Source organism: Schistocerca serialis, chromosome 5, assembly GCF_023864345.2.
Source record: "Schistocerca serialis cubense isolate TAMUIC-IGC-003099 chromosome 5, iqSchSeri2.2, whole genome shotgun sequence".
Taxonomy (NCBI): Eukaryota; Metazoa; Arthropoda; class Insecta; order Orthoptera; family Acrididae; genus Schistocerca; species Schistocerca serialis.
In genome coordinates, this window is record NC_064642.1 from 475,470,515 (window position 1) to 475,495,902 (window position 25,388).

At 42.6% G+C, this 25,388-nt stretch overlaps 1 protein-coding gene across 1 annotated transcript in view; it reads left to right on the forward strand.

Annotated features, from left to right (window-relative positions):
- Positions 1 to 4,478: 4,478 nt before the first annotated feature.
- The window catches only part of LOC126482007 (spondin-2-like), a 251,315-nt gene continuing 230,405 nt past the window's right edge, over positions 4,479 to 25,388 (forward strand). The window contains exon 1 of the mRNA XM_050105974.1: positions 4,479 to 4,513. Coding sequence (XP_049961931.1) covers positions 4,479 to 4,513 — 35 coding nt within the window. The remainder of the gene's footprint in view (positions 4,514 to 25,388) is intronic.

Sequence of the window (25,388 nt, forward strand, 5' to 3'; positions counted from 1 at the left end):
ACATTCAATACCACGCACCTCCGAATTGCCCCGGCGCCCCCCAGTTCCTTGGTGGAACGAGGCATGCCGTGATGCAATACGTGAGCGGCGACGTGCTCTCCGCGTTTTCCGCCACCATCCTACTTTCGCCAACTGTATCCGCTATAAGCAGCTCCGAGCGCGATGCCGTCGTGTCATCCGCGATAGCAAGAAGGCAAGCTGGAAATTCTTTATTAGCTCATTTAACACCTTCACTCCCTCCTCGGAAGTTTGGAGTCGGCTTCGACGGTTCTCAGGCGCGCCTAGTTCCTCCCCGGTCTCTGGGCTCACTGTCGCGCATGACACATTAGTGCACCCCGTCGCAATTTCTAACTCGTTGGGTCAGCACTTTGCTGAGATTTCGAGCTCTTCAAATTACCCGCCAGTGTTTCTCCCGAAGAAACGTGCAGCGGAAGTGCGACCTCTTGCTTTCTCCTCTCAAAATCGCGAAAGCTACAATACTGTTTTCTCCATGCGGGAACTCCTACATGCACTCTCTTCTTCTCGCACCTCCGCCCCAGGACCGGATGGTATCCACGTCCAAATGTTGCTGCATTTATCAACCCATAGTCTGCGTTACCTCCTTCGCCTTTATAATCGAATTTGGACCGACAGTACTTTTCCCAGACGATGGCGGGAAGCTATCGTCGTTCCTGTTCCGAAACCTGGAAAGGACAAACATCTCCCCTCTAGCTATCGCCCCATTTCTCTCACGAGTAGTGTCTGTAAGGTTTTGGAGCGTATGGTGAATTACCGTTTAGCGTGGTGGCTGGAATCCCGCAGTCTTTTAACACCTGCCCAATGCGGATTCCGAAAGCATCGTTCTGCAGTTGACCATCTTGTTGCTCTCTCCACTTATATCATGAACAATTTTCTCCGGAAACGCCCAACAGTAGCAATATTTTTTGATCTGGAGAGAGCATACGATACCTGTTGGAAGACAGGCATCCTCCGCACACTGTTCTCTTGGTGCTTTCGAGGTCGGCTGCCCCTTTTTCTTCGCGAATTTATGGCAGAGCGCACATTTAGGGTGCGGGTGAAAACTACTCTCTCCCGTACTTTCTCCCAAGAAAACGGGGTACCCCAGAGCTCCGTGCTGAGTGTTGTACTGTTTGCCATTGCCATCAATCCAATTATGGATTGTCTCCTTCCTGATGTCTCGATCGCCTCCACTCTTGGAGCATCGAAACCGGCTTCCGTTCTTCTCTCAGTAAGACCGTTTGTGTTAATTTTTGGCGACGTAAGGAGTTTCTTCCGCCCTCCTTACATCTAGGCCCTGTCAACCTTCCGTTTTCAAACGTCGCTAAATTCTTGGGTCTTATGTTTGACAGAAAACTGTGCTGGTCCTCCCACGTTTCCTGTCTTTCGGTCGCTGTCTGCGATCCCGTAACACCCTCCGTGTCCTGAATGGTACCTGCTGGGGAGCGGACTGAGTGGTCCTTCTCCGCCTCTATCGCGCCTTAGTGCGCTCGAAATTGGACTATGGAAGCATAGTCTACTCCTCTGCTCGGCCGTTTATTCTTCGGCGTCTCTATCCACCACCGTGGATTACGTTTAGTGTCTGGAGCTTTTTACACCAGCCCTGTGGAAAGCCTTTATGCTGAGACTGCTGAACCTCCGCTGTCCAATCGGCGAGCAGTCCTTCTGAGTCGTTATGCTAGCCATCTGTCTTCCATGCCTGCTAATCCAGCCCAATACCTTATTTTCGACGCCTCCTTTGATGTAGGGTATGCAGGCCGCCCCTCCTCCCCACAACCACCGGGAGTCCGCTTCCGCCAACTGCTCCATTCTCTTTCCTTCCGCTTTCCTAAAACCTTCTTGACAACTTGGGGTACAGCACCGCCTTGGCTCCGTCCCCGGATCTGCCTGCTCCGTGACCTTTGTCGATTTCCCAAGGATGGTACCCCTTCACTTGTTTATCGTCGGGCATTTGCTGCTCTATGTGCACAAATGACGGACGCCACATTTATTTACACCGACGGCTCGAAAACATCGTTAGTTGTAGGGAGTGCCTATATTGTTGGCGACACCCCAAATCACTTTCGGCTTCCCGACCAGTGTTCGGTTTCTACTGCGGAGCTTTACGCTGTTCTCCAGGCTGTCCACTAAATCCGCCGCCATCAGCGGATACAGTACGTTATCTGCTCAGATTCTCTCAGCTCTCTCCTCAGTCTCCAAGCTCTTTATCCTGTGCACCCTCTGGTCCACCGGATTCAGGACTGTCTGCGCTTGCTCCACCTGGGGGGCGTCTCGGTGGCGTTCCTCTGGCTCCCGAGACACGTTGGTATCTGTGGAAATGAGGCGGCCGATATTGCAGCCAAGGCTGCAGTCTCTCTTCTTCGGCCAGCTATTCAATCGATTCCCTTCGCCGATCTACGGAGCGTTTTATGTCGTCGTGTTGTTCATTTATGGCACGCGCATTGGTCGACACTTCCCCATAATAAATTGCGGGACGTGAAAGCTCTTCCTTGTGCTTGGACCTCTTCCTCCCGAACGCGTCGTCGGGAGGAGGTAATTTTAACTAGACTCCGGATAGGGCACTGTCTTTTTAGCCATCGACATCTTTTAAGCGGCGATCCTCCCCCACTCTGTCCCCACGGCTCTCAGCTGTGGACGGTAAGACACCTTTTAATTGAGTGCCCCTATTTTAATCCGTTACGCTCCCGTCTACAGCTATCGCCTGATATATCGTCGATTTTAGCAGATGACACGCGCTCAACCGACCGCGTTCTCAAGTTTATTACTGCCAGTGAAATGACGTCAGTCATTTGAAGTTTTTTTTGGGGACAACCAACCCCTTTCTGTAGTGGATTTTTAAGCCTTCCTTCTGCTTTTAGTTCCTCCAATTTTATGACTTTCGTTCCCATTGCTGCTGGTTTTCAATTTCGGTTTTTTACTGTTTCCTAAGTCACGGACCGGGCGCTAATGACCATAGCAGTTTTGCGCCATAACACCAAAACAAAAAAAAAACAAAAAAAATCTTTCGTCAAAGGATGTCTGGACTCGTCTGTGGATAACACATTTCGTCAATGACAAGGCTGCCATTTGAGAAGAGGTCGACAGAAATGAAGGCGAGCTCCAGGATGTTGCTTGAGGCGGGGTACTCGAACAGGACGTTGGGTCTTGTGGTCCTTTGTCGCAACCTGTTCATTACGGTAGGCTCGGACACAGTGGCTCCAATGGCCTTTCTGAGATCGTTTTGCAGTGCTCTAGTGGTATCCGGATGACACCGCAACGCAGAGATGGCCGGATATCGGTCTTCACGTGGGGTTGTAATACATCGGTAACCTTGTACAACTCGACATGTGTTCTGACATTTGTCCCATTAGCGTGTTCACTACCTATGGATGACATCTGGAGAGGCATTGGCATCTGCACCAACGCAACCGTAAATTCATCCACTTTGGATCAAACCAACCGCCTTTGCATCTTGCACTGCATTAAGGTATCACATTGCACGTGCTTCGTTGAATACAGGGTCCACAAATGTCAATTGCCATCTGTGTACCTAACTAGAAAACACTGGTACACCGGCGTTTACGTCCTTCTGAAGGTTCACTTCACACTGTAGTGCACAGCACAGTCAGTAGACGGCGAATTATTTGATTGTTACCTACAATGAAAGCGAAGATCTGAAGCCATGCAATAAGACCGCCTGTATCAAAATACATTTGATAAACGTGTTCCCCTAATTCTTTTGAACCGTGTATTTTATGACTCATGTGATTGTTCTGCAATCGTGTAATCATACGACAAGTTTTTCTGGCTATTTATGCACAATGCGTGATTTTATGTTATACTGCAATCTCTGCATCAATCGTCGATCCCCTGAAGATCTTCCTACATTTCGCTACAATTTTCTAGCGTTGCGATTCTCTGTACACAACGGCACTATCCTCGAAAAGTGTCATGGAACTTTCAACGTTATGCACCAGATCATTTATACATGGTGTTCCTGGCGGATTAAAAATTGTGACGGTACGGTACTCGAACCCGAGAGCTGTGTCTTTTCACAGGAAGACATTTACGGCTTTACTTCCGAAATACTCCTCTTTTACCGTCCAATCTTCACCGAACTTCCCTGCACACCTGGCATCATTAGCACTCCTGGAAGGAAGAATATTGTGAAGAACTGGCTTAACACCGTATTTACTCATTGCAGTGCACTCCCCTGCACTTAATAACTCTCCCTGTTTAGATACAATATTTATCGCAGGTAAAGTTATCCGACGGACAATGCTATCAGAAAAGAAATGTGCGAATTGTAATTTTGGAATACATCCAATTTCGAACGAAGAAAATCCCCAACCACGCCGGGAATCGAACCCGGCGCCCTTCAATAGAGCGCCAGCAAAGCTACCTGCAAGATGAACAGCTACTTACTATGATATCCGAATATATTTGCGAATACAAGCAAGTTTGTTGAAAAAGTATTGGAAATCCTTCAAACAGATAAAGAGATGGGTAATATGCGAGCTGTAGCAGCTCTGCTGTCGTAAGTTGGTTTCACATTGAATGTCAACAGAACGTGAAGAACAAAAGCAATAGTGGAACGTCAAAATCATATTGAGTAACTCAGAGATTATGATATGCGACCCAAGTTACAAAGAGTCAGAATATACATAACTGGAGAGGTAAAGTGCGTAAATTAATCGCCACGGAAATTGCTAAAGGACCTGATAATGATATCAATGTTAATTAACAGCCACAGCAAAATTAATGATGAATGTTATTGTCAAAGACAGTACGGTGAATTTTCCATGATGCTCAGAAGTAAAAGAATAAATTTGTCATACAAATATTTTTAAAAAAATCAACATTTATTTGATCAAGAAAATATGTAGATACAAAATCAGAGAGAAAGCCGCAACAGACTTGTGCAGACACACTAATTCAGCGTGCTCGATCAGGAGACTGGCCGCCCTTTGTAATTACAACAAAAAAGAAAAGAATAGAAAAAACCTAAGTGAAGATTTCATCGATGGAATTTGAGGATCGTCGTGCGACATCCGCACAGACCTGCTGAAGATAAACAACGAAAAAATACTTAAGTAGAAGAAGGAGCGGTGCCGTCTGTGACTAGAAATCGAAACGACTTGGGCTCGGGGTTCAAACCCAGTCACTTCTTGAATTTGGTGCAAAATCATCGACAATGGCGACGAAAGACTCTGTCTGCCAGGCAGCTAATTGTGGATTGTATAATAGCCACTTAGAGGTAGATGCAGATGTATTAGGAGCCGGCCTGATTCTGCCAACAGTCTTGGACGGAGGAGCGGACAGACTTTCCGGTCATCATGCCCTTGGGGTGGGAAACTGCCTCTAAAAGGAGGAATAATCAGCAGTGATCAAATGCACGAGGATGCAAAAGTCAGTGGAAACTACAAGATTAAAAACACAGTCTGTATTCATAAAATATATGGGCTATAATTGAAACGTGTCATTGTGAATCCTTCAGCGCCAAAAAATTAAGAGTTAGTCCTTCATTCGGATCTCCGCCAGGGGTCTGCCAAGAGGTTGTCATCGTGTGAAAAAGACTGAATAACCAGCGAAACGGAATTACACTACGAGTGAGACGTGGAATGCCCGAAGTTTCAACATGGTGGGAAAGCTAAGGATTCTGAAAATGAAAATTAAATGTCTCGCTCTAGATATAATGGGAGCCAGTGAGGTGAAATGGAAAGAAAATAAAGATTTCTGATAAGACGAGTACAGGGTAATGTCAACCGCAGCAGAAAATGATATGACGGCTCTAACACTCGATATGAATTTGAAGGTAGCGCAGAGAGAGAATTATTGCGAAGAGTTCAATGATAGCGCTGCCCTCATCAGAATCAACTGCAACCAACGCCAGCAAAACTAGGCCGACGTCACAACCAATGATGAAGAGATATGGAGAGTATATGGCGATACCGATCGTGTAATTTACGAAATGGGATTGATACTAGGTATGAGTAAGGAGAAAAACTAATTGCGTGCCGGCCGCGGTGCCCGTGCGGTTCTAGGCGCTGCAGTCCGGAACCGCGGGACTGCTACGGTCACAGGTTCGAATCCTGCCTCGGGCATGGAGGTGTATGTTGTCCTTAGGTCAGTTAGGTTAAAGTAGTTCTAAGTTCTAGGGGACTGATGACCTAAGATGTTAAGTCCCATAGTGCTCAGAGCCATTTGAACCATTTGAACTAATTACGTCCTGCAAAAAAAAAAAAAAAAAAAAATGCTAATAATAGCGAATATTCTGTTCAAGAATCACAAGAGGAGAAGCTATACTTGGAAAAGGCCGGGAGGTACGGGAATATTTCAGTTAGATTACATTACGGTCGAGAAAAGATTCCGAAATTAGATATTGGGTTGTAAGGTGTACCCAGGAACAGGTAAAAATTCAGATTACAATTTAGCAGTGATGAAGAGTACGCTGGAGCTTAAGAGATTAGTCAGGAAGAATAGGGAAGCTATAGGGAAAGACGGGTAAGTTTGTAACCTCCCCCTCACTTATCGACCTTAATGACAGTGAAAAATGAAACCGCGTGTACCTAATGGAAATTTGGAAAAAGCAATCGTCACCGAAGTTAATCTGTCGGTAAAGAGGGAGGAAAGGGTTACATCTAAATGAAAGGAAAAATGCAAATGAAACTGGTGGAAATTAATTTTGAAACGCGGTAAAGTTAATAAAGAAAGTAAATGTGCGGTCGTCACGTTAACAATTAATTGGCGCTAATTAGATATTTGAGATTTGGGGGAAATTACGGTCGCCAGTTCTAAGGATAATTACTATAGTAACTGAAAGAGAAAGGTTATTACACATATAATTAGCACTAGAAGCGTGGCAACTGAAGGTTGACACGTGTAGTGTGAAAACTGAAAGTTTGTCAGAAGTAATAAATTTCGCTACACTCTGATTTAATTTAGCAAAGGAATTAATAAAACCGGAAAATCGAAAGTTAATTTTGTGACTAAAGTTAATAGTGAGCTTTGTTTCTGAAGCACATCGAAATTCAGTAAGATACTGTTAGTCTTGGACTACCTCAACAATCATTTCAAAAGCTACTTGAATCTACGCAATTTAGAAATAAGAGATTTAACTTTGAACCTGAATTAAATGATTCTGAACAATTAACAATAGTAAAATTTAGTACGTACCAAGCTGAGCTGCAGTCACAGGTAGGCCAAAATACGGTAACAATCTAAATATTGTAGCCAGCTATGAATACCTTAACTGAACTTTGAAATTAAAGCAGTGAAATCGAATGATATTACTTTAATGCAGGCGTTTGAATTTCAACGACACTCGGGTTCATTCCGGAACAGGAAGGGACCCTGCTTGGTAATGAAATTGGGACAATGAGCAACAAACGTTCATGCTACGTTGCTGTAATTTAAAGAGGCAAATGGAACAATTTTAAAAGCTGAGGTCTGCCATACAGTTCTAAAACTTTACGTGCTTCCAGTCTTCCTTGTTGGTTGATTGAAGGTTTGAAGCCGTCGATCGAGGAGTTGGCGACAGTCACTCATTGTCGGCCGTCGCTGTTGCAGAAGCTGGATGTTGGCGCGCCTTCTTCTCGACACGGTCACCAGGCGAAACGGGCTCTTGATGTGCGCCAGCTAATGCTTCCCGTCCGCGACACCGTGTCAGAAACTATCATAGCAAGTCGAGCGCAATTACAATGCTGCCCAACCCCGAAAGCGCGGCAACTCGCGGGAGCGTCACACAACACACCTGCTCCACTGCACTACCCCCGCCAGACTCTCTCTGCCCGCGCTCCACGCGACAGAGTTAACACTACCAAAGATCCTAAACACTTTTGTTCTCCACACGACCTATCGACGTGTAAGACAAGGATATAGTCTTTCAGCCCTGCTGTTCAATCTACACATCGAAGAAACGCTGACGGAAATAAAAATAAGGTTCAAGAGTGGAATTAAAATTCAAGATGAAAGTAATAAGTTGCGCTGATGATGTTGCTACCCTAAGTGAAACTGAACAAGAATTACTGGATCTGCTGAATGGAATGAGTACATAATATGGGTTGAGAGTAAATCGAAGAAAGACCAAAGTAATGACAAGTAGCAGAAATGAGAACTTCGAGATACTTAACATCAGGATTGGTATCACGAAGTAGATGAAGTTAAGGTATAGTGCAAAATTACCCATGATGGACGGAATAAGCAGGGAATCAAAGGACGACTAGCACTGGTAAAAAGGGCAATCCTAGCCAAGAGAAGCATATTAGTATCACACATAGACCTTAATTTGAGGAAGAAATTTCTGAGAGCGTACGTCTGGAGCACAGCATGGTATGGGACTGAAACGTGGACTGCGGGAAAGCCAGAGCGGAAAAGAATTGAAGCGTTTCAGACGTACTGCTACAGAAGAATGTTGAAAATGAGGTGGACTAATAAGTAAGGGATGAGGAAGTTCTCCGTAGAATCGGCGAGGAAGGGAATGTGTGGAAAACACTGACAAGAAGGGGCACGTTGGTAGGGCATCTGTTAAGACATCACGGAATAACTTCCATGGTACTAGAGAGACCTGTAGAGAGCAAAAACTGCAGAGGAAAACAGAGATTGGAAAACATCCAGCAAATAATTGAGGACGTACAAGGGATTGACACAGGAGAGGAATTCGTGGCGACCGGCATCAAACCAATCAGATGAGATATAAGGCACCCCCCCCCCCCCCGCCCAAAAAAAAGAGTAGAAATGAGAGAATAGAACGTCTTATTAAGTACTGCGACAAATTTCAGCTATTAATAGAAAAGAGACCCGTGCCGAACAGTCAGTATTGAAAGAAATTGGATATTGAAGTAGGGAGGAAGCATGAGAATAGTTGGAAGTTCTGAGTCTATAGACAGTGCTATAATGAATAACTGAAAAGGGTTGAAAATCTCTAAAAAGGGCTATCAGAGAAGCTGCACAGACATAGGCTTAAGAAAGGTAACTGCGAAGAAACCTTGGACAACAGAAAAAGTACTTAAACAGATCGACGAAAGAAGGAAGTACAGAAATGTTCAGGGGAAATTCCAACATACAGGTATATATTTCACTAAGAATGAAATAAATAGGAAACACAGGGAAACCAAGGCGCATTGCTGAAGGAAACATATGAAAAAATCGAAAAAGAAGTGGTCGTCGGAAGAAAAGCATATAGAAAAGTGAAAACAACTTCGATGAAATTTAAAGCACGGGAGTCAACATTAAGAGTGCAACTGGAGTTCAACTGCTGAGTCCAGAGGAGAGGGTGAATAGGTGAAAAGGTATACTGAAGGCCTCTACAAATGGAAGAACTCGTCAGATGACATGAGTGAGTAGCAAATTCTAGCCTATATGGAAGACATAGGGGAATTTAACAGAGCTTTGGGGGACTTTCGATGAAATCAAGCATTCGTTCGGAATTTTTGAAATCATTGGGAGAAGTGCCAACCAAGTGTCTATTGAAGTTGGTGTGTATAATCTATGAGTCCTTCGAAAAATTATCATACACCCACTCTGAAGACAGTAAGAGCAGATACATGCGAGAGGTATAGCACAATCAGCTTGACGGCTGATTCCTGCAAGTTGGTGGCAAGAATAATACACAGCAGAATGGCAGTCAATTCGGCTTTCAGATAGCTAAGGAGAGAGGTAGTTCATATGTTGCGATTGTTAACGGTTGCAAGAGCTAAGAAAAATCAAGACACAATCATAAGATTTATCGACCTGGAAAAATGCGTTCAGCGATGTAATATGCTGCTGTATGTTCGAAATTCTGTAAAGCACCAAGAGGCAACAACAGTGGAAAACCAAGAAAGAAATGCTTGGATTAGAAAGTGTTTGAGACAGAGGTGCAGTCTTTCGTCCCTACTATCCAGTTTATGTATAGAAAAAAGCAATGAAGGAAATAAAAGGAAGGTTCAAAAATGGAAGGATATCAGCGATAATATTCGTAGATAACATTGCTACCTTTAGTGAAAGTGAAGAAGAATTACAGGACGCGTTAAGTGGAATAAACAGTTTAATAAGTATAGAACGTGGATTGAGAGAAGAAAGTAGAAAGTAATGAAGTTAGCCATAAACTTAACATCAAAATTGGGGACGACGAAGTTACGTAATTTATCTACCTTGGACGCAAAATAGTAAGTGACGAACGAAGCAAGGAGGACGTAAAAAATCAATTAGCAATGACAAGGAGAGCATCCTGGCCAAGAGAAGTCTGCCAGTATCAAATATTCACTTTAATAGTAGGTAGAAATTTCTGAGAATGCACCTTTGGATTACAACATTGTACGGTGGTAAATCATGGACTGTGAGTAAACGGGAAAAGAAGAGAATAGACGTGATGCTACAAAATGATGTTGAAAATAAGGTGGACTGATAAGAAAAGGATTGAGAGGTTTCTCCGGAGAATCGGCGAAGGTAGGAACATGTTGAAAACATTGACAAGAAGAAGGAACAAAATGACGGGACGAGTTTTAAGACGTCAGTGAATAACGTCGATAGTAATGGAGGGAAGTGTGGAGGATAAAAACTTCAGGGAAAGACAGTAATTGGAATTCAAATAATTGACGACATAGAGTGCAGGAACTACTCTGAGATGAAGAGGTTGACACAGGAGAGAAAATCGTAGTGGGCCGTATCGAACCACTCAAGACAGATGACAAAAAAAACTTTTTATTTTATTCTTGACGTTCTTTTTTCATTCTATGTCACAAATAAGATCCAAAACCTATATTTTTCTCTTTCAATGCAACTGAATATTTTACTGCTAAAAGAAGGTTTTTTTTATGAAAATTGCTTCGTCTGATTATCTTTTTGTTTGTATATAGAGTAGGTTTCGCTCTTCGCCCAGATGTTGTAAATCTAAACCTTTTTCGATTTCTGATGTATGGTCTCTATTATGGAAGAAGACATACGAAAAATATCCGTTACTGAATATTCTCAATCTGTCACGAGAGTAAAGCAAACATTAAAACAAAGATTAAGAAGAGACAGAAATACCAAATCCACTACCGTAACACGAGTGAATACACCGTGAATATATTATCTTACGACGATTATGGAAGACGCCAGTCTCCTCCCACGAACGTCAAAGTAAAGCTTTATTTTCGAGCATTCTTGAAGGTGATGTTCCGTCCCGTTCCTTTCCGTTGGCGGTTTGCGTCAATGACGCCATCTGAAGTGCGTTGGCGAATACTTTTATGTTCGATGTCCCCTGCGAACAGATCTCCGAAACTACTTATAATGAGAGAAAGAAGGATTATGAAAGATGCATGGGTGCTGGTTGGACTGTAGGTGGTAGGGAGAGTCATAGTTTATTACATTCTTCTTTCCCCACCCACACCCCGTCAAATGTAATTTCATGTGATCACAACTTATATCGTAAAGCATGCGCCTAGATTTTGATCGTAATAACAGAAACAGAACGTATGATATGTTTTGATGATAATATTAATTTGTTCACATTGTTCTTGTGGTCTTCAGCCCAGAGACTGATTTCATGCAGCTCTCCATGCTACTCTATCCTGTGCAAGCTTCTTCATCTCCCAGTATCTACTGCAACCTACATCCTTCTGAATCTATTTAGTGTATTCATCTCTTGGTCTACCTCTATGAATTTTATGCTCCACGCTGCCCTCCAATGCTAAATTGGTGATCCCTTGATGCCTCAGATTATGCCCTACCAACCGATCCTTTTTTCTAGTCAAGTTGTGCCCACATTTCTCTTCTATTCAATTCTATTCAATACCTCCTCATTAGTTATGTGAACTACCCATCTAATCTTCAGCATTCTTCTGTAGCACCACATTTCGAAAGCTTCTATTCTCTTCTTGTCCAAACTATTTATCGTCCATGTTTCACTTCCATACATGGCTACACTCCATACAAATACCTTCAGAAACCACTTCCTGACACTTAAATCAATACTCGATTTTAACAAATTTCTCTTCTCCAGAAACGCTTTCCTTGCTATTGCCAGTCTACATTTTATATCCTCTCTACTTCGACCATCATCATTTATTTTGCTCCCCAAATAGCAAAACTCATTTACTACTTTAAGCGTCTCATTTCCTAATCTAATCCCCGCAGCATCACCCGATTTAATTCGACTACATTCCATTATCCTCGTTTGGCTTTTGTTGATGTTCATCTTATATCCAACTTTCAAGACACTGTCCATTTAGTTCAGCTCCTCTTCCAGGTCCTTTGCTGTCTCTGACAGCATTACAATGTCATCGGCGAACCTAAAAGTTTTTATTTCTTCTCCATGGATTTAAATTCCTACTCCAAATTTTTCTTTTGATTCCTGTACTGCTTGCTCAACATACAGATTGAATAACATCGGGGATAGGCTACAACCCTGTCTCACTTCCTTCCCAACCACTGCTTCCCTTTTGTGTCCGACGACTCCTGTAACTCCCATCTGGTTTCTGTACAACTTGTAAATAGCCTTTCGCTCCCTGTATTTTACCCCTGCCACCTTCAGAATTTGAAAGAGAATATTCCAGTCAACGTTGTCAAAAGCTTTCTCTAAGTCTACAAATGTTAGAAACGTAGCTTTGCCCTTCCTTAATCTATCTTCTAAGATAAGTCGTAGGTTCAGTATTGCCTCACGTGTTCCAACCATTCTACCGAATCCATACTGATCTTCCCCGAGGTCGGCTTCTACCAGTTTTTCCATTCGTCTGTAAAGAATTCGTGTTAGCACTTTGCAGCCGTGACTTATTAACCTGATACTTCGGTAATCTGTCAACACCTGCTTTCTTTGGGATTGGAATTATTATATTCTTCAGGATGTCTGAGGGTATTTCGCTTGTCTCATACATCTTGCTTACTAGTTGGTAGAGTGTAGTTAGGCCTGGCTCTCCCAAGGCTGTCAGTAGTTCTAATGGAATGTTGTCTACTCCCTGGGCCTTGTTTCGACTTAGGTCTTTCAGTGCTCTGTCAAACTCTTCACGCAGTATCATATCTCCTATTTCATCTTCATCTATATTCTCTTCCATTTCTATAACATTGTCCTCAAGAACATCACCCTTGTATAGACCCTCTATATACTCCCTCCACCTTTCTGCTTTCCCTTCTTTGCTTAGAACGAGTTTCCTTCTGAGCTCTTGATATTCATGCAAGTGGTTCTCTTTTCTGGAAAGGTCTCTTTAATTTTCCTGTAGGCAGTGTCTATCTTACCTCTAGTAATATGCGCCTTTACATACTTACATTTATCCTCTATCCTTCCCTGCTTAGCCATTTTGCACTTCTTGTTGATCTCATTTTTGAGACGTTTGTATTCCTTTTTGCCTGCTTCATTTACCGCATTTTTATATTTTCTCCTTTCATCAATTAAATTCAGTATCTCTTCTGTTGCCCAAGGATTTCTATTAGCCTCCGTCTTTTTACCTACTTGATCCTCTGCTACCTTCACTATTTCATCTCTCAAAGCCACCCATTCTTCTTCTACTGTATTTCTTTCCTCCATTTTGTCACTCGTTCCCTAATGCTCTCCTTGAAGCTCTCTACAACTTCTGCTTCTTTCAGTTTATCCAGGTCCCATCTCGTCATATTCTCACCTTTTTGCAATTTCTTCAGTTTTAATATACAGTTCATAACCAATAGATTGACAGTCTGGAGCCTCGCGACCATTACGGCCGCAGGTTCAAATCCTGCCTCGGTCTTGGGTGTGTGTGATGTCCTTAGGTAAGTTAGGTTTAAGTAGTTCTAAGTCCTAGGGGACTGATGGCCTCAGTAGTTCTAATGGGCCACATCTGCCCCTGGAAATGTCTTACAAGTTAAAACCTGGTTTCTAAATCTCTGTCTTACCATTATATAATCTATCTGAGACCTTCCAGTATCTCCAGGCTTCTTCCATGTATACAACCTTCGTTTATGAGTCTTGAACCAAGTGTTAGCTATGATTAAGTTATGCTCCGTGCAAAATTCTACCAGGCGGCTTCCTCTTTCATTTCTTACTCCCATTCCATATTCACCTACGTTTCCTTCTCTTCCTTTTCTTACTACCGGTTTCCAGTCGCTAATGACTATTAAATTTTCGTCTCCCTTCACTATCTGAATAATTTCTTTTATCTCATCATACATTTCTTCAATTTCTTCGTCATCTGCACAGCTAGTTGGCATATAAACTTGTACTATTGTGGTAGGCGTGGGCTTCGTGTCTATCTTGGCCACAATAATGCGTCCACTATGCTGTTTGTAGTAGCTTACCCGCACTCCTATTTTCCTATTCATTATTAAACCTACTCCTGCATTACCCCTATTTGATTTTGTATTTATAACCCTGTATTCACCTGACCAGAAGTCGTGTTCCTCCTGCCACCGAACTTCACTAATTCCCACTATATCTAACTTTAACCTATCCATTTCCCTTTTTAAATTTTCTAACCTACCTGACCGATTAAGGGATCTGACATTCCACGCTCCGATCCGTAGAACGTCAGTTTTCTTTTTCCTGATAATAACGTCCTCCTGAATAGTCCCCGCCCGTAGATCCGAATGGGGGATTATTTTACCTCCGGAATATTTTACCCAAGAAGACGCCATCATCATTTAACCATATAGTAAAGCTGCATGCCCTCGGGAAAAATTACGGCTGTAGTTTCCCCTTGCTTTCAGCCGTTCGCAGTACCAGCACAGGAACGCCGTTTTGGTTAGTGTTACAAGGCCAGATCAGTCAATCACCCAGACTGTTGCCCCTGCAACTACTGGAAAAACTCTTCAGGAACCACACGTTTGTCTGACCTCACAACAGATACCCCTCCGTTGTGGTTGCACCTACGTTACGGCTATCTGTATCGTTGAGGCACGCAAGCGTTCCCGCCAACGGCATGGTCCATGGTTCAGGGGAGGGGGGGTTGTTCACATTAGTGGTTAGTAAATCGTTTTAGCTTAACTTACAAGAAATTTTAATTCAGTAAAAATATATGGTTATGAAAGCTTTTGTCGGAGAATTAGAAAAGTACATGTGTCCTGCAATTGATATAAGAACTGTAATAGTAACAGACTGTCAACCTCGGCGACGTGATAAGTAACATGGGGGAAAGTCTCGTTCTTCACTCACCATTGTAAGCGTTTATTACCATCGTGTAGTATGTAAGCTGAGGTCAGCAGCCCGTGTTCTTAGAGTTCATGTGGCTGATCTCAGTCACGAGCCCCGTGCTCGATTCCAGAACTGGTCGCGAATTTTCTCCCATCGGAACTGGGTGTGTATTTGTTGTCCTCGTCGACATTCATCTCTATCGACGGCAAGTCGCTGAAGTATCGTCAAATAAAAATACTTGCACCAGGCAGCGGAACATCTGGGATGGGACCAAAATGCCATACCACATTTGATTTTTAAACAGAGGAAAACGCAGCCTTTGTGGTGGACGAAGTGGCGTTTCCCCGAAGAAAGCCTTACCTGTCATACAAGCACACTTAGAAACAGTTTGCCGTCTAGTAGTGCAGTGCAGCGTGAGGAGATTAACGTAGAAGCTGTGCACGTGCGTTTCTTGCGTTAGTTGTATCAGATATTAATATGTGTTTTCCGTGTATTGTTATTAAATTTGGAGGAAAGCGCAAGCTCCCAGTGTTTCGGAGTGCTGCGTCGTCAGTGGTTTAAGAGGCGCGCTGCAGAATGGTCAGTATAATCTTATGAAACAGTGCGTAGCTGTTCCTTGGAATATAGTTCGGGTGAGAGTGCGGACTCGTCTGTTGTCTCCTCATCTGCTCAGTTTGTAGTACTACATTTATTTTACTAGGGAAATAAGCTATAAATTAAAATAAGTGAAAATCACGCCTCCATTTTTGTGTCCCCGTGACGAGAGACGAAAATTAGTAACATCATTCCCTCTGTACAGGAGTAATTTTCTGCTAGGTCAATTTTAAGGCGACGCCATTCAAACTGTAATTATTGGACATCTTGAAGATAGCGGTGACCGTTGGAAAAGCTCTTTGGTTTGAAGAAGTACGGTAAGACCGCAGGAATACATTCCTGCGAAGTATCTGGCAGTTAAGACTAATCAGATAATGGCAACCCAACAGACGTGGTGAGTTCCTACAGAACTTTCTTGTAAGGCAGATATAGCTTTTTGTAGGAAACGTCCATTTAGGGAGGCAACAGAAAATAGAGGTTATCTTGACACTGCTGCGTTCTTGCTCTGACAGAATTTTTAAATGGGACCCAAAAGGGTCACTTAGTCTCACTGTTTTCGATGTCCTGGAGTGAACACGTAGAGTCGGTGTCCGTCACTACGTGCGGTGAGATAGTTTTGGTCCATACGTAAATGACGTAGTAAATGGTAGGATTGCCAGTAGTACTGACAGCATTGTTAGGGAAAATGAGTAAATGAAAGTGTGTGAGAGAAACTGGGAGCCGAAGACTGCTCTTTGTTTTTTGTTGATTTGTTTTGCACATAACTAGAACAGCAAATCGTTCAGTGTTAGTCAATTGTGTATCGTATATCATTACAAAATATACAGTATATTGCATTTTGTAGGTAATAAAAACTTCGGTGCTTTTATGTAACCAAAGCAATTACTTTTGATGCAAGTAAAGTTTACGTGCAAAAGCATAAAAAATCTACATAATTATTATTGTTATTTTGTACTCAACAGAATGTTCTTCATCATGACCAAAGGCAAGAGCTTCCTATTGTTCCTGATAAGTCGAAAGTTGTTTATGAATAACTGAAACATATTTTATATAAGCTCGACGAAGTTGTTAAGCGATATTTGATATGTTTTTGTTTTGAGCTTTTTTATCTTTTTTCACCTTTTCTGCGTTTTATAGTGCTATATGATGACTTAGTTTCTTAGTTTTACTACAACATCTCACTGTTTCACGTTACATATCTACAATTTTCGAATAAAGCTTGAGTTAAACTCTAACAATTTCAGTTTTGCTATAATACCGTTTATTTTTAAGTAACAGACGTACATGAGGATTACTGTGTAGAACAAACTGTTTCTTGAGATTACGCAGCCTTTTGTATATCCTTAGCCATAAATATTTCGTCTGTAACGACGACATTATGAGGGCTGCGACTGTTGATAAATACAAATAAAACAGTTGCAGCGTCAGTCACTTGTTTATTTTGCCACTACGCGTTCCGATGGTTACGTAGGTGGTGTTGGTGAAGAGAACATACGTATTTTCACAGTTGCAGACCATGGAAATGTAGGTTACATTGCGTTTTTGCCAATGATAAAAATTGTTTATTTAGAAAAGGCACTTTGTAGTTTAAAGTAATGAATTTCGACCAGTGAATTGCTCTTACAGGGACGGTAGAGTTGTAAAAAGTTTGCACAGTGTTGCTTGATGTATGTAATCTCCGCTGCATATTACATTCGCACTGCCGCCTCAAAGATGTTGTACATGTTACAGATATGTTTGTTTACATTGCATGCAGAGGTAGAATACATAGTTTCTATTTTTTTTTAAAACTATGAATAGGTTTGACCAGAACATTGACATGTGCTCAACTCAGTTACTATATTAGGTGGTTCTAGATACATTTTTTTAAAATGTGACTGTACTGCAGCATTGGATACAAAAATAATGATTAAATGGTTATGTACATAAATATGTTTTCCTGTTATTTAAAAACAATGTGAATGGGCAGCACGTGAATACAGATATGTGCCCACTTAAATTAGTACAGTAACTTCTTATAGATGAAAAGATTACGACAGATCATGCATATATATTGTATATTCAGCTCATTGAGGGATGAATGGGAGTTGTTACGTTAATTGCTGTGCATTGAAACTGTAAATTATGAGAATGCTTAAGTATTTTGTCAAAGCTTTTGAAACAGTTTGTTGCAAAAGTCGCAAAATAAACTACAGTGCCTTTGGTCTGCAACTGTGAGAAGACAACTGTACTCTTCATCAACAACATAAATGTAAATAAACCTCCACACGAAGATGATGATGTGATCCATCGAAACATGTAGTGGCAAAATAATCAAGTGACTGACACAGAAACTGTTTTATTTGTATATATACTTACTCAGTTTCTAGATGGTTCACTGCTTCCAGTTTCTAGGGGATTCTGGTAAGACACTGATCACGTATGCAAACAAAGTGAAATGAGGTAACGCTCAATAGGTGTGCAACACACCTAATTTATAGGTAATGCAGTTCTGATCTTAACTGCCAAAGGCTGTTAGGAAAACTTCCGTAGTCTACGCTTATTTATGATAGTCTACGGTAACATATGATTGCCTTAGAACTCTAGTAGCAAGCGATCATGTTCCACTGTTACTCCTCATTGCTAGCATTTCTCTTTCCCAAACGTCTCGACCCTCACAGGGGCTTCATTATTGCATTTTCTAACTTTTCTTTATTTGCATTTTCTAACTTTTCTTTATTTGCATTTTCTAACTTTTACTTTATTTGCGTTTTCTAACTTTTACTTTATTTGCATTTTCTAACTTTTACTTTATTTGCATTTTCTAACTTTTACTTTATTTGCATTTCCTAACTTTTACTTTATTTGCATTTTCTAACTTTATTTTATTTATAACTTGATAACATGTGAACTTCATACTGATCACTAGTACACTCTTCCTACTTCGTTGCTTAATTTTCGGTTTCTGTTGCAAATCTTGGATGGAGAACATGTTGCAATTTAGGAGTAGAATTTGGGCCCTTCCCGTTGTTATGAATGTGGTACTGCCCTTGCTGTTCACCTATGTCCCCATGATTAGCTTCGATTAACCAGTATCCAAAGTGACTGCTTGATTCATTGCTGCAAGTAGAATCGAGTCAGGTACTTTCGAGGCCACAAGGTATGGCATGACCTTCATTGGGTGCTATTTGTTAGCGGAAGGGATGGACAAGCGAGGCGTAACGGTACAAGTTTAAAGACAGACGATATGTTCAACACAGCATGCAATTTTTTAGAATACGTACCGTTTTAGAGGCTCGAAGTTTTGATGCTACTTCTTCCTGAAAGTTAGCTGAGAAAGCTGAAAAATGTTGCCTGTAGGAGGGCCGTTCCATTTTGAATTACACTCCGACCTTTGCCATCATCCATGGTGCGCCATTTGACTCCTCATTTAAGTTGCAAGTATGTAGTACTTTCGTCTAACCGTAGCTGGCAGGGCAACTTCCAGACATTTAATCCTTGCACAGCACAGCCAATTTTCCCAGCCACTGTTATTACATCAGCGGACAACATGGACTGTGATTATCAGGGAAAGCACTGAAAAACGTAGTTTCTGTGCAGGGTCGTGTAAATACAGCGGATATTTGCCCCAGGCGATTGGTGATAGTATGTGGAGAGAGTGCACCGTCATGAAAAGTGCTCTTGCAACACAACAACCATTATCCTCATACGAGTTAGAAACCGTGGCTGCCATCGCTGAAATGGGGTTCCAGGTACGGCCACATGAACCGTTTCCTGACTTGGTCGCTTCTGATTTCCACCTACTGTGATAAAGAAACCTCTGCGCAGACATAATCTCGCAGACTTCCAGGAAGTGTGAGCCAGCTGTTCTGCGGCAGGAACGACGGACTCCAGAAAAGTGGTTCGAAGAGGGAGTACAAAAGATAAAAAGGAGAATACGGTGTATTTGCAGTACCTGGAACCTCATTTCAGCTTTTCTTGTTACGTCCATTGCAGCTGAGTATGAGTTTCCGAAAACATTTCTGCAGTTTCTTCACGTCTCAGGCTAAAACGATATGACAACGACGTCGTCAAGACTACACATATGTGTTCAGCGCGTTTGGAGCAAAGCTGTGAAACTGCTGCAGACCCATGACTGAGGCTGGTAATTCTTGCAGCAACGGCGAATAATTACCAGAGAGGACTTTTTAATACGTAAGTAGTAATAAACGATATGACGACGACGTCGTCAAGACTACACATACTGTGTTCAGCGCGTTTGGAGCAAAGCTGTGAAACTGCTGCAGACCCATGACTGAGGCTGGTAATTCTTGCAGCAACGGCGAATAATTACCAGAGAGGACTTTTTAATACGTAAGTAGTAATAAACGATATGACGACGACGTCGTCAAGACTACACATACTGTGTTCAGCGCGTTTGGAGCAAAGCTGTGAAACTGCTGCAGACCCATGACTGAGGCTGGTAATTCTTGCAGCAACGGCGAATAATTACCAGAGAGGACTTTTTAATACGTAAGTAGTAATAAACGATATGACGACGACGTCGTCAAGACTACACATACTGTGTTCAGCGCGTTTGGAGCAAAGCTGTGAAACTGCTGCAGACCCATGACTGAGGCTGGTAATTCTTGCAGCAACGGCGAATAATTACCAGAGAGAACTTTTTAATTGCAGCAACGGCGAATAATTACCAGAGAGGACTTTTTAATACATAAGTAGTAATAAACAATATGACAACGACGTCGTCAAGACTACACATACTGTGTTCAGCGCGTTTGGAGCAAAGCTGTGAAACTGCTGCAGACCCATGACTGAGGCTGGTAATTCTTGCAGCAACGGCGAATAATTACCAGAGAGGACTTTTTAATACGTAAGTAGTAATAAACGTCTTCCTCAACACCGTCATTCCTGTCCGGCTACTTTTCACTGCTCAGTCTGCGTGCGGTGAGCTTTTTCCATGTTAAATTTGTTCCCAAAACGGAACGCGACAAGGCCATCCGTTACCCCTGTCTCAACAGTGTTCGCCGCGTCTGCCTACTTTTTCCCGTGTGGGAAAGGTGTTCAGTAAATGGAAACGACAAGGGCAAAAGCTAGGCCTCCTGCAAACCTCATGTCGTCCTTCTTTCTTAAGCTTGTTTTTATGCTTTTTGTAACAATAATTAGTACCAAGTTAACGTGATTTCAGACTGTACACATATGATTTGGTTTATCTTCTTAATTCTAGAAATATAATTTTATAGTGTATCAATTTTGTAATTAACCTTTTACTACATAATCGTATCGGATCTAGCCAACACATTACGTATAATTTCCTTTATATAGGGTGACTCTCCTGTAAGAGTCGGCAGGCGCATTTTCTCTGGTGACTCGGCAGATACTTGCAATTCTATTTTTACAACATGCAGCTGGAGTCAGAGCAGACAGATACTGCTCATCATGCGACGCCCAGTGTCCATGGAAAGCGTCGCTTTGTTTCCGGTTACAACCACAATGATTTTTAAAGTGGAATGTTATGTGCTCATTCGGTAGAGCTGTCTCAAATTAGTTTAGCCTAGCCTGCGCTGACTGCTGCCGCCAAGCATGCAGCGCTACTCAGTCACTGTTTGCTGTTTACTCTTCATGTTTTGCTGTTTTGTCCCGCTTAATAAGTATCAATAAACAAATATCGGACTAGACTAATATGGGACCGCTCAACTGAATGGGCATGTAACTTTAAAAATCATTTTGTTTGTAACGGGAAACAAAGCGACGCTTTCCATAGACACTGAGCGTTGCATGAAAAACGTGGTGAGCAGACGTTGCGCTGAATCAAGGATCGTTCATTTTTTTTCTTTTTCTTTTTTTTTGAGTTATCAGTCTTCTGATTGGTTTGATGAAGGCCCGCCATGAATTCCTCTCCTGAGTCAGTCTCCTCATCTCAGACTAGCATTTGCAATCAACGTCCTCAATTATTTGCTGGATGTATTCCAATCTTTGTCTTCCTCTACAGTTTGTACTCTCTACAGCTCCCTCCAGTGCCATGGAAGTCATTCTTTGATTTTTAACAGATATCAGATCGTCATATTCCTTCGCCTTGTCAGTGTTTTCCACATATTCCTTTCCTCTACGATTCTGCCCAAATCTCGTTCCTTAACTTATCAGTTTACCTAATATTCAATATTCATTCGTAGCACCACATCTCATATGCTTCGATTGTCTTCTGTGTGCGTGTGTGTGTGTGTGTGTGTGTGTGTGTGTGTGAATGGCCAAGGGACCAAACTGCTATGGTGATCGGTTCCTAGTCTTACACACTACTTAAACTAACTTGTACTAACTTACGCTAAGGACAACACAGCACCAATGCCCGAGGGAGGACTCGAACCTCTGACGGGGGCTCGATTATCTTCTGTTCCGGTTTTCCCACAGTCCATGTTTCACTACTACAGAATACTGTGCTCCAAACGCATATTCTCAGAAATTTGTTGCTCAAATTAAGGCCTATGTTTGATACTAGTAGACTTTTCTTGGCCAGGAATGCCACTGCTAGTCTGTTTATGATGCCCACCTTGCTCCGTCCGTGATTGGTTATTTTGCTGCCTATGTAATAGAATTACTTCTCTAGTTCGTGACCATCAATCCTGATAAGTTTCTCGCAGTTCTCATTGCTGCTGCTTCTTATTACTTTCGTTTGTCTTCGATTTGTTCTCAATCCATATTCTGTACTCATTAGACTGTCCATTCCATTCAGCAGATCGTCTTCACTTTCACTCAAGATAGCAATGTCATCATCGAATCGTATCGTTCATACCCTTTCACCTTGAATTTTAATTCCACTCCTGAACTTTTTTTTTCTGTCATTGTTTCTTCGATGTACAGATCGAACTGTAAGGGCGAAAGACTACACCGCTGTCTTACACACTTTTTAATCCGAGCACTCCGTTCTTGGTGGCCAACGGCCTTGCCGCAGTGGTAACAGCGGATCACCGAAGCAGGTTGGGCTAGAACTGGATGGATGACCATTCGGTCTGCCGAGCGCTGTTGGCAAGCGGGGTGCACTCAGCCCTTGTGAGGCAAACTGAGGAACTACTTGATTGAGAAGTAGCGGCTTCGGTCTCTGACATACGGCCGGGAGAGCGGTGTGCTGAACTCAAGCGCCTCCATATCCGCATCCAGTGATGCCTATGGGCCTAGGATGACACGGCGACCGGTCGGTATCGTTGGGTCTTCATGGTCTGTCCGGGAGAAGTTATTTTTCGTTCTTGGTCGTACACTCTCATTATTCGCTCTCAGGCCGGCCGGAGTGGCCGAGCGGTTCTAGGCGCTTCAGCCTGGAACCGCGCGACCGCTACAGTCGCAGGTTCGAATCCTGCCACGGGCTTGGATGTGTGTGATGTCCTTAGGTTAGTTAGATTTAAGTAGTTCTAAGTTCCAGGGGACTGATGAGCCATTTATTCCGTCTCGGCTCTTGTACATGTTGCATATTACCCATCTTTTCCTGTAGCTTACACCTATTTTTCTTAGAATTTCGAACATTTTGCACCATTTTACACTGTCGAACACGTCTTTCAGGTCGACAAATCCTATGAACGTGTCTTGATTTTTCTGTAGTCTTCCTTCCATTATGAAACGCAACGTTACAATAGCCTCTCTTGTGCCTTTACCTCTCCTAAAGCCAAACTGATCGTCGTCTGACACAACCTCAAGCCACATATTGCAAAAACAAAATTACAAATATCTGGCGGAACACCAAAGATAATGCGCCTGCGACTGTATACTTGCAACTATGATGATGAGTCGAATAGTGCACCACGAATGATGGGAAAAAATAAGTCGTACAGTAGTATGGAACGCTGCTTGTAAACTATGAATGCTTTTCGGAAACTGTTCTTTGCAGAATTTTCGGATTTCCAGCGCCTGAGCACTGCGCTTGAAAGGTATGTGCTAAGGTCGGATCAGGGTAGCTCCAGAAAATAAAGTTGGTAGTTGCAACCTAAAGGTGGAACGAGTATAATATCTTTGAGTAGGATCATCTTTGATAGGTAAGAGAGCCGGGCGCGCGCAGTAAAAATCCGAGCAGTCGCAGCTAGGTGCCCGGAGGAAGCAGACGTGTGCAGACAGCTTTAAGGTAGGTCGCTGCCCCTGACCAAACTTTAGCACGTGAATTAGAGAAGATATATAATCATTTCAAATTGGTTTTTGTTAGATAATGTTCAGAGTTAGGATTCGTATGTCCAAGGTTTGACGCAGTAAGCGTTTTGTAAAATTTTTTGTTAGAGTGGTTCGTGCTACAAAAATGTTTGAATTGGTAGGTTTTGTGTATGACTTAAAATTTTAATAATATACATATTGAGATCAACATTGTGTTTAAATATAACAGCCTGAATCATAATCCACATCCTTTGCTTGTATTGAATATGAAAATGAGTAGTAAAGTAAAGTTACCCACCAATGAAAGAATGTAAAGAAAATGAGACCTCTATGCAATATACTGGGTGATCAAAAAATCAGTATAAATTTGAAAACTGAATAAATCACGGAATAATGTAGATAGAGAGGCGCAAATTGACACACCTGCTTGGAATGACATGGGGTTTTATTAGAAACAAAAAAATACAAAAGTTCAAAAAATGTTCGACAGATGGCGCTTCATCTGATCAGAATAGCAATAATTAGCATAACAAAGTAGGACAAAGCAAAGATGATGTTCTTTACAGGAAATGCTCACTATGTCCACCATCATTCCTCAACAATAGCTGTAGTCGAGGAATAATGTTGTGAACAACACTGTAAAGCAAGGCCGGAGTTATGGTGAGGCATTGGCGTCGGATGTTGTCTTTCAGCATCCCTAGAGATGTCGGTCGATCACGATACACTTGCGCCTTCAGGTAACCCCAAAGACAATAATAACACGGACTGAGGTCGGGGGACCTGGGAGGCCAAGCATGACGAAAGTGGCGGCTGAGCACACGATCATCACCAAACGACGCGCGCAAGAGATCTTTCACGCGTCTAGCAATATGGGGTGGAGTGCCATCCTGCATAAACACCGTGCGTTCCATCAGGTGTTTATCAGCCAGGCTGGGGATGATGCGATTCTGTAACATATCGGCGTACCTCTCACCCGTCACGGTAGCAGTTACAAAACCAGAATCACGCGTTTGAACGAAGAAAAAAGGCCCGATAACGGTAGATGTGGTAAATCCAACCGTGACTTTCTCGTCGTGCAATGGATTTTCCACGACAGTTCTAGGATTTTCGGTAGTCTGAATTCTGCAGTTGTGGGCGTTGACAGACCCTCAAGAGCGTGAAATGAGCTTCGTCAGTCCACAACACATTACTGCACCAATCGTCATCTTCCGCCATCTTTTGAAACGCCCATACCGCAAATGCCCTCCGCTTCACTAAATCGCCAGGTAACAGTTGATGATGCCGATGGATTTTGTACGGATAGCATCGGAGGGTACGGGTAAGTGCCAACCAAACAGTAGTGTATGGTATGCCAGTGCGACGTGTGACTGCACGAGCGCTGACTTCCCCGTGCATAGATGAATCCCCTACAGTCTCCATTTCTTCCTGAACTGTTTCAGCAGCATTACGGCTTGTGCTCGGTCTGCCACTACGGGGTCTATCGTGTAAACAACCCGTGGCTTCGAACTTCAAAATCATTCTCGCCACAGCTGCATTTGTCAACGGACCTTTCCCCGTTCGAATCCCCTTCCTATGGCGATAGGATCGTAACGCTGAACTAGCACATTCCCCATTCTGATAGCCGGCCGCGGTGGTCTAGCGGTTCTAGGTGCTC